The following is a 13,145-nucleotide window of genomic DNA, read 5'->3' on the forward strand; positions in this document are numbered from 1 at the left end:
ACAGGAAGCTTTCCCTCATTTCTCTTTATTATAATCCCTTCTCTTAATTATTTCCTATTCAACCTGTATATACTATCATTTACATTTTGTCTAGTCTGTTAAACTGTAAATAATAATAGTAATAGATTATGGAATACATGTACAAACGGAGAAAATAGAGGTTGATAAGAATGAGACTACATTACTTTATTAGAATCACTTTATGTCTGTTACATTAAATAATGAAAGTTGATTTTATGTACAATCTTTTGTTTCCATATATTTTAAAGGTTTATGTTTAAAGATTATTGAATTTATCAAAACATTTTAAAAGAATACCATAAGCACAGTTTTTCAGATCAAAGAAACAATTCCTATTGCTTTGAAACAAGAAAAAGTATAGTCATTTAACAAACTGTAAATTAGTATTTATTGAGTATACCCTATATCCTTGATACTAAGGAAGTGAAGAGGGATGAATGCTGAGAGGCTATATACAAAGTAATATAAAAGTAAGTCCTGCAATTAATTTAACATCTGAATTAGCATCTGAAATGCATGTTCATCTCTGCCTCTTAGAACCCCTTGTTTCCATCAAAATTACTCAAGGGACACCAATCTGTCCTCATTCCATTTAAATGCTAGTGGCTTTACCCCATTTGCCTTATATTTATTTTGCAAATTGCAAATACACATTTCGGATACTTACATATATGTTGTTTTTTCCAATAGAATGTAAGCCCCTGATGGCATGGACAGTTTCATTTTTATTGTTTGTTTTTGCTCAATGTTTAGCAAGGTGCCCTATGCATTAGTAGATACTTCATGAATACTGACATTCTGATAAACTTAATTGAACCTCTGTATTTTTTCTGCTACAATCTTCTCTAATCTATGGTACAATAAAAAAGAATGCTAAATTTGGAGTCAGAAGACCTGTGTTTGAACCCTAGTTCTACCATTTACGCTCTATATGACACTGGACCTACTCATTTAGTTTTCTGAGCTTGGCTTATTATCTGTAAAATAAAGGAGCTGGATGAGATGACCTCAAAGATTTCTTTTGACTGTAAATCTATGATTTTATGATCCCTTTTTGACTAAGAATTTTGTTCCACACAAGGCTATGCAAGGGTCAATGTTGAAAAATTATCCGTGCATATGTTTTGAAAATAAAAACTTTAATTAAAAAAAAATATGATGTGCAGGATGCTCTTGGAAAAACTAGAAAGATTAATATGAACTGATGCAAAGTAAATGTACTATGTACAAAGTAACATCAATATTATAAAATGATCAGCTTTGAATAACTTAGCTATTCTCAGCAATACAAGGAACTAAGATGACTAGGATATGAAAAATGCTATCTATCCCCAGAGAAAGAATGGAAGGGGTCTGAATACAGATTATAGTTAAAACTTTTTCTTTTCTTTTTTCCTCTTTTCTTTCTTCTTTTTTTTCCTGGTGGGTGGGTGGGGGGATGTCTATGTTTTCTTTTACAACATGACTTATGTAAATATTTTGCATATCTACCTAAGCTATATCAAATTGCTTTCCTTCTCAATGATGTTGGGGGGGGTGGTGTTTGAAGAAGATGGAAGGAGAAAATTTGCTATTTTAATTTTAAAAAATGAATGTTAAAAATGTTTTTATTTGTAACTGGGAGATAATAAATAAAAAGAATCAGGGGAGAAAAAAAAAAAAGAATTTGGTTCCAACCATAGCTATGAAAAGTATTTTCTAACATACTTTTACTATTTTTTAATGTGGTCTTTTTGATCTTGTACAGCTTGTGGTCTTGTATTTCTTTGAAATTTATTGTGGTGTACAGTATACAATGCTTAGTCTGACCTACTTTCTGAAGAAATACATTGCAATTTTCTCAGGAGTTGCTGTTAAAGAGAATCCTTTCTTCTAATATTTATGTTCCTGGATTATTGAATGCTAGGCTGCCTTAGAATCTCATTGTTTTTGGTTCTTGCTTAGATTCTTGATCTGTAATACCAGATCACTTTTCTATTTTTAAACCAGTGCCTTTAAAGGGAGTTTACACCTTAGGAATTCTAAGAGGAGCAAATTCATTGGTGGAAGTATTTCCCCGCCCCATTGAGTTCTCACCTGCCTATTCTCTGGGAGGATAAAAGAAGGGCACCATTGGGTCTGAGAGAATCGACTCTGGGATAGAGTTTTGACGCCAGGCAGGCTGAAAGGAGACCAGTCTGATTTGAGAAAGGACAAGAGCTGGAGGAGATTCAGAGCTCCCAAGAAACCTGCGCACAGAGGAAAAGATTTTACAGATCTCCTCCCAGAGAAGGATTATAATTGAGCAGACAACTGGTCCCTCACAATTCAAGAACTTTACATAATGGCGTCCACAATGTGGGGCAAGGACTTTTGCTTATCCTGACAAGGACTTATTCTGAGCCCTTCAGAGGAGCTAGCCCAGACCTTAGCATTTAAGGCCTTATTCTGAGCCCTTCAGAGGAGCTAGACCAGACCATGGCAATTTGGCGCCTGAACAGGGACAGGCACGATCCTGATTCCAGTGGAAAAGCCTCTGATCCAGATCTCAGTCTCTCTGACCCAGAACCATGAGTAACAAGGAAACTTTGTTAAAGATTAAGTGAGCGTTCTAATAGACAAATAAGGAACTTAACTTGTTAAGGGCTAAACCAGCAATCTCTTATAGTGAAATGGGGCAAACGCCTTCTGTTCAAGGAAAATGTTTAGAGAGCATCATCAAGGTTATGAAAAGCCAAGGATTGATTATAATTTTGGAGGAGATTACTGAACTTTTAAAAACTGTGAAGGGCAAAGTGGAGAAGGGTTCCACGTGAATAGCAGTTGAACATGGGTCAGTCAGTCCTGAGAGATTGGCCAGCGCTGTTCCAAAGGGATGGGCGATGGCCTCCATTGCCCTAGGCAGATCGAAAGGGAGTTGGGTTCAGATCCCTGAATCTGGAGCCTAGAAGCCTAGGGCGTGGCCCAGGTGGAGCCACCTCGGGTGCAGATCTTGGTGGTAGTAGCAAATATTCAAACGAGAACTTTAAAGGCCCGAACCAAAGGTCTGAGCCAGAGAACTGTCAAGTCAACCTGAATTCTCACCTTGTCTCTGTCCAGACAACCTGAGTTCTCACCTGGTAATCCTAACAGTCTTTACTGGCAAAAGAAATCATAAAAGAGGGAAAAGTGGGCAAAAATGTTTGTAAAGCAGCCCTTTTTGTAGTAGCGAGAAACTGGAAATTACATGAATGCTCATCATTTGGGGAATGGCTGCATAAGTTATGGTATATTAATATAATGTAATATTATTGTTCTATAAGAAATGACCTGTAGACTGATTTCAAAAAAGCCTGGAAAGACTTACATGAACTGCTATTAAGTGAAGTGAGCAGAACCAAGAGAACATTGTACACAACAAGATTATGTAATGATCAATAGCAATGGACTTGGCTCTTTTCAACAATGAGGTAATTCAAGGCAGTTTCAATAGGGGGTAGAAAATGTCATCTGCATCCACAGAGAGAATTATCTAGAGGGAGAGACTGAATGTGGATCAAAGCATAGCATTTTCACTTTTTTTTTTTTTTTTTTTTTTTTGCTATTGTTTGCTTGCTTATTTGGTTTTTTCCCCTTGTGTTTTTTTTTTCCCCTTTTGATCTGATTTTTTTTTTTTTGCATAGCATGATAAATATGGAAATATGTTTAGAATTGTACATGTTTAATCTATATTAGATTACTTGTCTTGGGGAGGTGGAAGAAAGGAGGAGAGGGAGAAAAACCTGAAATAGAAGGTTTTGCAAAGGTGAATGTTGAAAATTGCCTTTGCATCTATTTAGAAAAATAAAAATTTTTTTTCAATCAGCAAATCTGCCTTCTCTCCCTTCCATCCCACCTTGCCCCCCCACAGCAAACTGAAAACAAATGCCTTACAAATATGTATATAAGTAAATATTTGTGTCTTTTTAAAAATATTATATATTTATATATAAATTGCATCTCTCACTTTAAGTGGGCACCTCATCCAGGCTAGAAACATAATGCTTATTTATAGGCCCTGATGCTACTTCTGATAGATGTGGAAGTTTTGACCTTTTCCCTTTTTGACCTGGGCCAGTTTGTCTCTCCTCAGGAGACTGGTGGCCACCAATATGGGTGGCAGACTTAATATAAACCCCTGACTGTAGCTTTAGCCCTGAAGAACTATGAACTCCTAAATTCAAGTCATCTACTAGCCTCAGTTTTCTCAGTAGCAGGAATTATAAGCATATACCATCCCTACTTGGCTAGAGAAACATTTCATTTGAGCAATGGGTTTGAAAACCAGATCATTACGCCACAGTTCAAGAGATCCTAAAATCTGAGTATCTGATTCTCCTGAATTGGGTAACATGGCTTTGACTGTTAACTGAATTCTATGCTTGATATTGTTTCTTGAACCCAGACTGCATAGCATAGAGGTTGTAAATCTGAGTGACTAGAGAGATGACATAAGATGTCTTTCAGTATTTCAAATTTTCTTATTCAAAAAATGGAAAGGGCCTTCATTAATATGTTAAATATAAAATACATGAATGAAAACTTCTTCGATGCTGAGGGGTAGGTGTTAATTAAATGCATTATTAGAGAATTATTTATTTTTACAATCTGGTTAACAGTGATTAATTCAAGTCATGTGAGCTTTAAATTACTATAATTCCTTAAATATTTTACTTATTTTATCTTCTATATTTGATCTTATAACTTTCACATTTAGTAATTATGCTGTAAGAGCAACTATTTTTCAGAAACATCTTTCTTACTAAAAGATGCCAAATCAAATAATCATTTCTTATGTGGTTTCTATGTGCAAAGAACTTTGTTAAATGCTGAGGATACAAAGAAAGGCAAAAAACAGTCCCTGCTTTCCAGGAGCTCAAAATAAACAACAATATATAAAATGAACACAAACACATAATAAAATAAAACTGGAAGTAATTAATAGGGAGATAGTTCTAAAAGGGGAGAGGGAATGTCAAAAGCTTCTTGCCAAAAGTGAAATTTTAGCTGGAACTTAAAAAGAAGTTAGGAAAGCCAAGGAAGCTATAAGGAGAAGATGATGGGGGAGAGAACTCTAGCCAGGGGGATGATTAGTGAAACTGTACCATCAGGAGATTGGAGATACCTTGTACAAGGAACAAAAAGGCCAGTTCATTGAAATGTAGAGTAGTTGGAGAGATATAAGGTAGAAGACTAGAAACCTAGGAAGGGGTCTAAAAGACAAAAAGATGATGTTGCATTTATTCCCAGAAATGACAGGAAGCCCTGAAGTTTGCTGAATTGGGGTGAGGTAACATGGGCTTCTGGAAGATTAATTTGACAGCTGAATGGAAAATGGACTGAAAGTGGGAGAGACTAAGGCAGGGAAACTAACTAGCAGTGTGTGTCCAGAGTCTAGCTGTGAGAGGATAAGACCTTCACAAGAGTCATAGTGATAAGGTTTGCATTTTGGGGTTCCTTTTTAAGGGAATCAAATAATAAGGTCCAGATTAAGGTTCCTGGTGGTCAGGGAGTTAAATGATAAGGTCTAGTGGCAGATTTGGGGTTTAGAAAACCAAATGGAGAGGTTTGGCTCCCTTACACCCCCTTGGGATTTAACGCATAGGTAGGGAGTTTTGGGGACTTCCTTCTGGTGGTGCAGAGATTCTCTCTAAAGGAATTTACAGACCCGAAAACCTAGATTGATAAAAGAGGTTTATTATAGGGAAGGTTAGAAATCCTGTCAGAGAGGCATAAAGTCTGGTTAGGGAAATAGGTGAAGGTAAAGAAAAGAATATTCTAGTGGGCAGAAATAGCAAACATGGCATAGCTAGCATGTTTAGAACCTCTGCAAAGAGAGGACTTTCGTTTGGCTCTTTTATAAATCTTGACTACAGGCTGGGGGTTGCTCTGGATGGGGCTGGGTACAGCTAGAGTTGAATTGAATAGAGAATCTTCATTTGAATAGGGTTGGAATTCTTTAGCTCAGGACTCAACCAGCCCCACCTAGGTAAACCACTTTATTTGAGTCCCTGGGGTGGTCTCTCTCAGAGGCAGGGTTGAAAGAGATTTTCTCCTTCAAAGACTTTTAGAGTTTGGTGGGGAGGTCCCCTCTTCAATATGGCAGGAAAAAAATGACAGATGTAGGAGGGGATATGAGAAAATTAAGACACTAAGATACTTGGCAAATTCCACCCATTGTTTTCAGTTCTGCCCTCTGAGCCCAAGTACAAGAAATTTAATCCCTTTTCCTTATTAAAATATGACTGCAATAAACGCAATGAATAAATATGAAAAAGAAAAAAATGTTGAGATTACAATTGGTTCTCCAGAAAAATATGTACAAAGAACACACTTTTGAGTTTAATCTGCATTACTAACATTTTCATCACTTTTTTAATCTTGAATAGAGCTCTGCAAACAATAGGCCAAATTTAACCAGCTGTCAGTTTTCCTACAATTTATGGATGTAAACGTTTTTTGCATTTTTAAATACAATGAAATTTAAATTTTAAATACACTGACCATATTTAGCTAGGTGGCTATAGTTTGATGACCTCTACTCAGGACAATCATTTAAACAGATAATAAGCTAACTATAAAACAATCAACCAATAAAACAAGATATTGAGTTTTAGCTTATTTCCATGTGCAAATTGGTCACACTGAAAATTTAATAATTAGCTTCCTCTGCACTGCTCAAACTGGTTCCAGGACACCCTTGAATGAAAAATGGCCTTCCAACTGACCTCAATCAAGACTGCTTGAATGTGAAAGCTGCTCATTAAGATCCTTTAGTCTTTCCTCCTTCAGTAATTCTGAAAGCTTGCAGGCTGGTAGGAAGCTCTTAAATTCTACCCCTAGAAAGATCCCAAAGATGTAAAGAGGGTAGATAGCTGGGATTAACCATGGGTTTCTTTCAGAGTTTTTGGAGTAGTCTTCCTTCTCTTAGCAAGATGTAAATCAGCAAAATAGCAATCAAGAGAGGTAAATATGCAAGGAGAATTTACTATACTAAGCATGAATTCCTACAGTAATATCAGGTTTTTCCCCTCTTGAAGTCAATAAACATAGAGAAAATACTTAGAACAGAAATTTTGGAATCAGTATAATTAGATACATTCCTAAATATCTTTTCCTAAGCATGATTATGCTTGTTGCTTACCACAAAAAAGATGTCCACAGTTTGTTTCAATAGGAAGAGAAGCTTGATGTAAACATATTGGACAGGACATATCAGTGTAGAACTGCTGCCGAACAACAGCCGGTGCATCCTGCTGGAAAAAAAAAAAACCACACTATTAAAATTCTCCAAATTTTTTATTTAATGTTACTTATATGTATTCAGAAGCACTGAAATCACATCTTCTTGGGCATAATAATTAGCTTTTGTTTATGTAGCTTTGCAAATACAGATCTCATAAACTCCCAAACTATGTTCTCTCCACTTTTTAAAAACCCATGTTTTCAGAGAATATGAGAATGTTTAACCTATGTGGTACAAAAATCCCCATTACAACATAACCCAATATTCTCTATTTAAAGACCTCTAATGAGGGGGGAACCTACTACTCCTGGAGGTGGCTATTTTGGTTGCTCTCTTCTTGATGGCAACCTCTTCTACCTTTCCTGCCTAAAGAAGCCTAAAATAGAAAAATGAATTTTTTTTCTATTTCTTTGTTTTTAAACTCACCTAAAATAAATCTTTAATGTCCTTGGATATGCAATTATTTGTAAGGATGCTCTAGCACTAATGGAAAGAAGCTATAAATTTCAGTTATATCCTTAATTTTAAAAGTTCTACCAATCTTTTTCACAAGTACTGAATGTCTAGTACCTTAAATTGTATAGTTAAGTCAAAGTTAAAATGACCAACATTGAGTTATTTTTAGAATTAGAAAGCAAAGATCAAAAAAAGCCTTTAAGCATTATGAATTTAAATATAATTTTTCCTTCACATAATAAAAATAAGAAATTTTCATTTGATTTAAAACTCTATCATATTATTTATGTAGGATCTATAATATGAACAAATGCAGGAATATCAAAACCCAGAGACATCTACAATTAACTACCAACTCTTATGGTCAAAGCTAATTGTGTATAATATCTAGAATAAGGCTAACAATGAATTTGCCATTAAGAACTAAAGATCTCAATCAATTAAAAATTTAACTGTAAACATAAATATATACTAGGTTGAAGCAGAATTGAACTTAACATATCTAGTAAATCATTAAAGTAAAATACCAAAACATTCTCTAGCTTATACTAATGGAAGGCATGGTGTTCTCAGAGGTGGCTGAATGAGAGGCATATGAACAGAGAATGCTGTTTCTCACTCTATGGCTTATTTATTACCTGAATGACTTTGGCCAAATGACTAAACCTCTCCTCATCCATAAAAGGTAAGTACTGGATTCAAGGACCTCTGAAGTCTCTCAGAGTTGTAAACTAATGATCCAATGAACTAGTATTCATTAGCCTCAAATTCCTATACAAAGTGATAGTTGCAGCACCTTTGCCATTGTGATTATCTAAAGAAAGATAATATTTAATTTTGGGGAAAATTGTGGAAGAAGGAACAAAATACCAACACCATATACCTCATTATGACAAATATAGTCATATTGTCTTCTTTCATTGATTCTTCCCCAAAATGAAATTATATGGCCAACCAAAAGCCCTAAATCCCACCTTCCAAACCTGCCTTGAGACAAGTTTAGTAATTATACAATCCCAGGAGATCCACTTGACCTGGAAGTTTTCTGGATGGCTAATCTCTTACAATCTATTTCAGAAGTCTAAGACCATAGTGATCTTCTCTGGACTAACTTCAGTAATTCCCAGACCAAATCATATCCCTAGGGATGATCTGCCAAGAGCCATTTGGATATATATAACATCATTTGTGAACCATAGAGAATTAACAACCTATAGAGCTCAAGAAGAGGGAGATTGTTGAGCCTAGTTTTTCAGTTCATCATTGCATGTGGTTGCCTTAGCAAATGACCATACTGGACATTTTCTACCCCTGACATAAAAAGTCTCGTAACTGAATATGGTGTTGTGAAATTATGATTTATTATCAGTAAATCTTTGATTTGTATACCTTTTTTATATGCCTATAATGCAAGGGTCATATAAAAATTTCTTGGATGAAAAGAGGTCAGGAGTAGAAAAAATTTAAGAAACCCTGCTCTGGACAAGGTACAACACTTGCACTTGACAAGGCTCCCTGATGCTATTCCTGATTAGACTAGACCCCTTCCTGGCCTTAAATTTCAATGTTGTCTTTTAAAAAAAGTTTCCACCAGGAAAGCACATTACATTCTTCTTCCAATTCTCTACAAAAAGCATTATAATTCTAGTTCTATGAGATTCTGTCTGACTTTATGCCCCCTGGCTATAATAAAGGACAACAAAAAGCTACTTTGAGGAGTTATTTTCCCTAGCTTTGCCTGAATAAAGGAAAATATACTGGATCTGAACCCCATTTACTTTACAAATAAAAACACACTATGTGTTCTTTCCTTATCAATCTAATGCTAAACATGTAATGACAATATCAAGGGATGAATACTTAAAACTGAATTCTACTACATTTAAAGACACATTAGAAAGTAATTATTTTATTTCATTTAACTAAATGTCATGAAAGGTAATAAAAGTCTTGACATATGAATGAATTAAAAAGGAACAATTTGCTTACTCTTTAAATCTATATTCTAAAACAAGCTTGATATATGAGTCCTTTAAAGTCAAAAGAAGTCTAACTTTTATAGGTAAATTGTTAGTTTAGTCACAGACTCCTTTGAGTTTGCAATAGCAGTGACATTTACACATTCATTAATTCATCAGCTCGTTACCTTCCCTTGTACAGTTGGACATTTATTACCTGATCTGTCTGAAGTTGTTCCCGAAGCACCCGTACTAGCTCTTGGTTGTCAGGGTGAATGTTTTGTTCTGCATTTCTGTTGATAGGAACATAAAACTTCTATTAATATAAATTATGGTTGCAAGAATCAGTTTTTCTACACTGAGATTTAATCTAAGAACTATGTTGAAACTGTAGAATCATATTTGATTTCAACATAATTCTAAGTTTCCTCAGGATAAAATTTGAATTATAAAAATTTACATATTGTTATGTACGTAAACACTTTTTCATGTCCAATTTAACTGTTCTTCAAGTTTTCACCTATAGACAAAAGAAAAAAAATTAAAATTACATATTTCCAGAAGGAGGAAAATAATCATGGACCATTACCATAATCACATTAACAAAAACAAAAGAAATTAAAGATAAGTAATTACTAGTTTGAAGCCAGAGAAAGGAAATCTGGGAGACTTCACTTAGCTTTTTGATTAATTTCATAAGATCAGGGTCAATTTCCTAAAATTAAATGTGGTTAGTAAAAATCCAAATATTATTGTTGCTTAAAGAAAAAGGTTCCTTTCACCATAGTTAAGTCTATATATAATGTGATCAAAACACAAATTCAGTGTTCTAACTGAAACAAAGACATTTCAATTTTAGAAAAGGGAATGATGACAAAATGTCGGTATTTGTTTGAAAAATAAAGAACAGGCATAAAGTGAATTAACTTTCAGAAATTCTAAAGGCTACTTAACAATATTTTATTATAAATTCAAGATAAATATGATTTGAAAACACTTTCTCTTTTACACCTTTGATTTTCTACTTAAATCTTTTTAAAGACTGTCTGCAATTGCTGCTTTGTTTCCCTTACTTCACACTATCTTCTTAATTCTATAGTCTGGCTTCTTACTTTATAATTCAACTGAAAGTGCTCTCTCCAAAGTTACCAATGATTTCTTCATTGACAAATCTAATGGTCTCTTCTTAATCCTACTTCTTCATAACCCCTATAGTTTTTGATACTGTCAGTAACACTCTTAAGTTTTTATGGCACTGCTGTCTCCCTATTTTCCTTCTGTTTCTTCCCAGTCTTCTTTGTTGGCTCTTCAATCAAATCCTTACTATTAACTATAGGAATCTATCCCAGACCATCTTTTATCATCCCTGTTAACTAACTGTCTTGGTATTTTCATTGTCAAGTATTTAATTATCCTCTCCAGGCATTCTCATATTTGTCCATCCCTAACCTCTCCTAATTCTAGTTTTTCATCCACTACATATTGGACATCTCAATTTAGATGTCCTACAGGTATCTTAAATTAAACAACCTCAAAACTAATCATCTTCCCCTCTTCCCCATTCCTACTCCTCTTCCTAACTTTCTTATTACTGAGGAAGGTACGATCATCTTCCTAATCATCCAAACTGGTACCTTACCTAGCTGTCATTCTCAACTCCCTCTCCTTCACCCAACATATATAATAGTTGCTGATTTATTATTTCTACCTTTGTAAAATCTCTTGTACACAACTCCGCCCCCCCCCCCCCCCCCTGCCATTTCACCATCATTCTGGTACAATATTCACAATCTCATTCCTGGAGCATTCCAGTAACTAGCTGATGGACTTCCTTGCCTCAAGTCTCTAACCCCCCCTACTGTATTCCCACCTCAGCTGCTGTCCCACCTCCACTAGCTCGGAATTACCCCTAGGGTCCAGAAAGTGTATTGTTTGGCTTTTAGAGCCCTCAAAATCGGCTCCTTGCTGCCTTTCTAGTTTTATACCTTACCCCTTTTTCTCCCAAACATGTCCTCTATAATCTGGCCTCCTTGCTTCTTCATACTATGTTTTTCATACTAAATACTTTATCTTTAGAGTGGCAACTCTCTATCTCTGTCTCTCTGCTCCCTTCAAATCTTAGTTTAAGTCCCCTTTTGCAAGATGGCTTTTCTAATTTCTTAATTCTAATATCTTCCTTATGTGGATAAGTTAGTGATAAAGATACAAAATTGTACGTACATACCTGTTTGACTTAAATAAGCTAGTAAATCTAGGAATAATACTAGTGCTGGATTAACTTACGAATGTTATAGATTATAAATTAGTGACAAAGATACAAAATCAAACCTAAGTAGCTATTTTCCTTGAATGCTTCCTCTATATCTTTTTTTTTTTTTTTTTTTTGTATAGCTTTTTATTTACAAGATATATGCATGGGTAATTTTTCAGCATTGACCCTTGCAAAACCTTCTGTTCCAACTTTTCTTTTCCTTCCCTTACCCCCTGCCCCAGATGGCAGGTAGACCAACACATGTTAAATATGTTAAAGTATATGTTAAATACAATACATACACACACACACATATATCTATATAGTTATTTTGCTACACAAGAAGAATTGGCCTTTGAAATAAGGTAAAATTAACCTGAGAAGGAAATTAAAAATGGAAGCAGATAAAAAGAGAGATTGCTATGTAGTGGTTCACTCTCATTTCCCAGAGCTCTTTCGATGGGTGTAGCTGGTCAATTCATTACTAAACAAATGAAACTGATTTGGTTCATCTCATTGTTGAAGAGAGCCATGTTCATCAGAACTGATCATCATAGTATTGTTGTTGAAGTATGCAATGATCTCCTGGTCCTCATTTCACACAGCATCACTTCATGTAAGTCTCTCCAGGCTTTTCTGAAATCATCCTGCTGGTCATTTCTTACAGAACAATAATATTCCATAACATTCATATACCACAATTTATTCAGCCATTCTCCAATGATGGGCATCCATTCAGTTGCCAGTTTCTGGCCACTACAAAGAGGGCTTCCACAAACATTTTTGCACATACAGATCTCTTTTCCTTCTTTAAAATCTCTTTGGGATATAAGCCCAATAGAAACATTGATGGATCAAAGGGTATGCACAGTTTGATAACTTTTTTGAGCATAGTTACAAATTGTTCTCCAGAATGGTTGGATTCATTCACAACTCCACCAACAATGCATCAGTGTCCCAGTTTTCCCACATCCCCTCCAACATTTGTCATTATCTTTTCCTGTCATTTTAGCCAATCTGACAGGTGCATAGTGATATCTCAGAGTTGTCTTAATTTGCATTTCTCTGATCAGTAGAGATTTGGAACACTCTTTCATATGAGTGGAAATAGTTTCAATTTCATGATCTGAAAATTGTTCATATCCTTTGACCATTTATCAATTGGAGAATGGCTTGATTTCTTATAGAGTCAATTCTCTATATATTTTGGAAATGA

The 13,145-nt window shown here is 35.0% G+C and overlaps 1 protein-coding gene across 11 annotated transcripts in view; it reads right to left on the bottom strand.

The window, feature by feature from the left end:
• Positions 1-13,145, bottom strand: part of RNF170 (ring finger protein 170) — a 50,382-nt gene that overhangs the window by 12,673 nt on the left and 24,564 nt on the right. For 5 of the 11 annotated variants that reach the window (XM_074287391.1, XM_074287388.1, XM_074287390.1 and 2 more), the window contains exons 3-4: positions 9,896-9,971; positions 7,163-7,274 (exon numbers count right to left, since the gene is read on the bottom strand). In XM_074287391.1, the coding sequence (XP_074143492.1) occupies positions 7,163-7,274; positions 9,896-9,971 (188 nt within the window). Of the gene's footprint in view, positions 1-2,097; positions 2,250-7,162; positions 7,275-9,895; positions 9,972-13,145 lie in introns of all 11 variants that reach the window. The other 6 variants (XM_074287397.1, XM_074287392.1, XM_074287393.1 and 3 more) reach the window with 3 other exon arrangements.

The sequence above is a fragment of the Sminthopsis crassicaudata genome, chromosome 2 (assembly GCF_048593235.1).
Source record: "Sminthopsis crassicaudata isolate SCR6 chromosome 2, ASM4859323v1, whole genome shotgun sequence".
Lineage (NCBI taxonomy): Eukaryota > Metazoa > Chordata > Mammalia > Dasyuromorphia > Dasyuridae > Sminthopsis > Sminthopsis crassicaudata.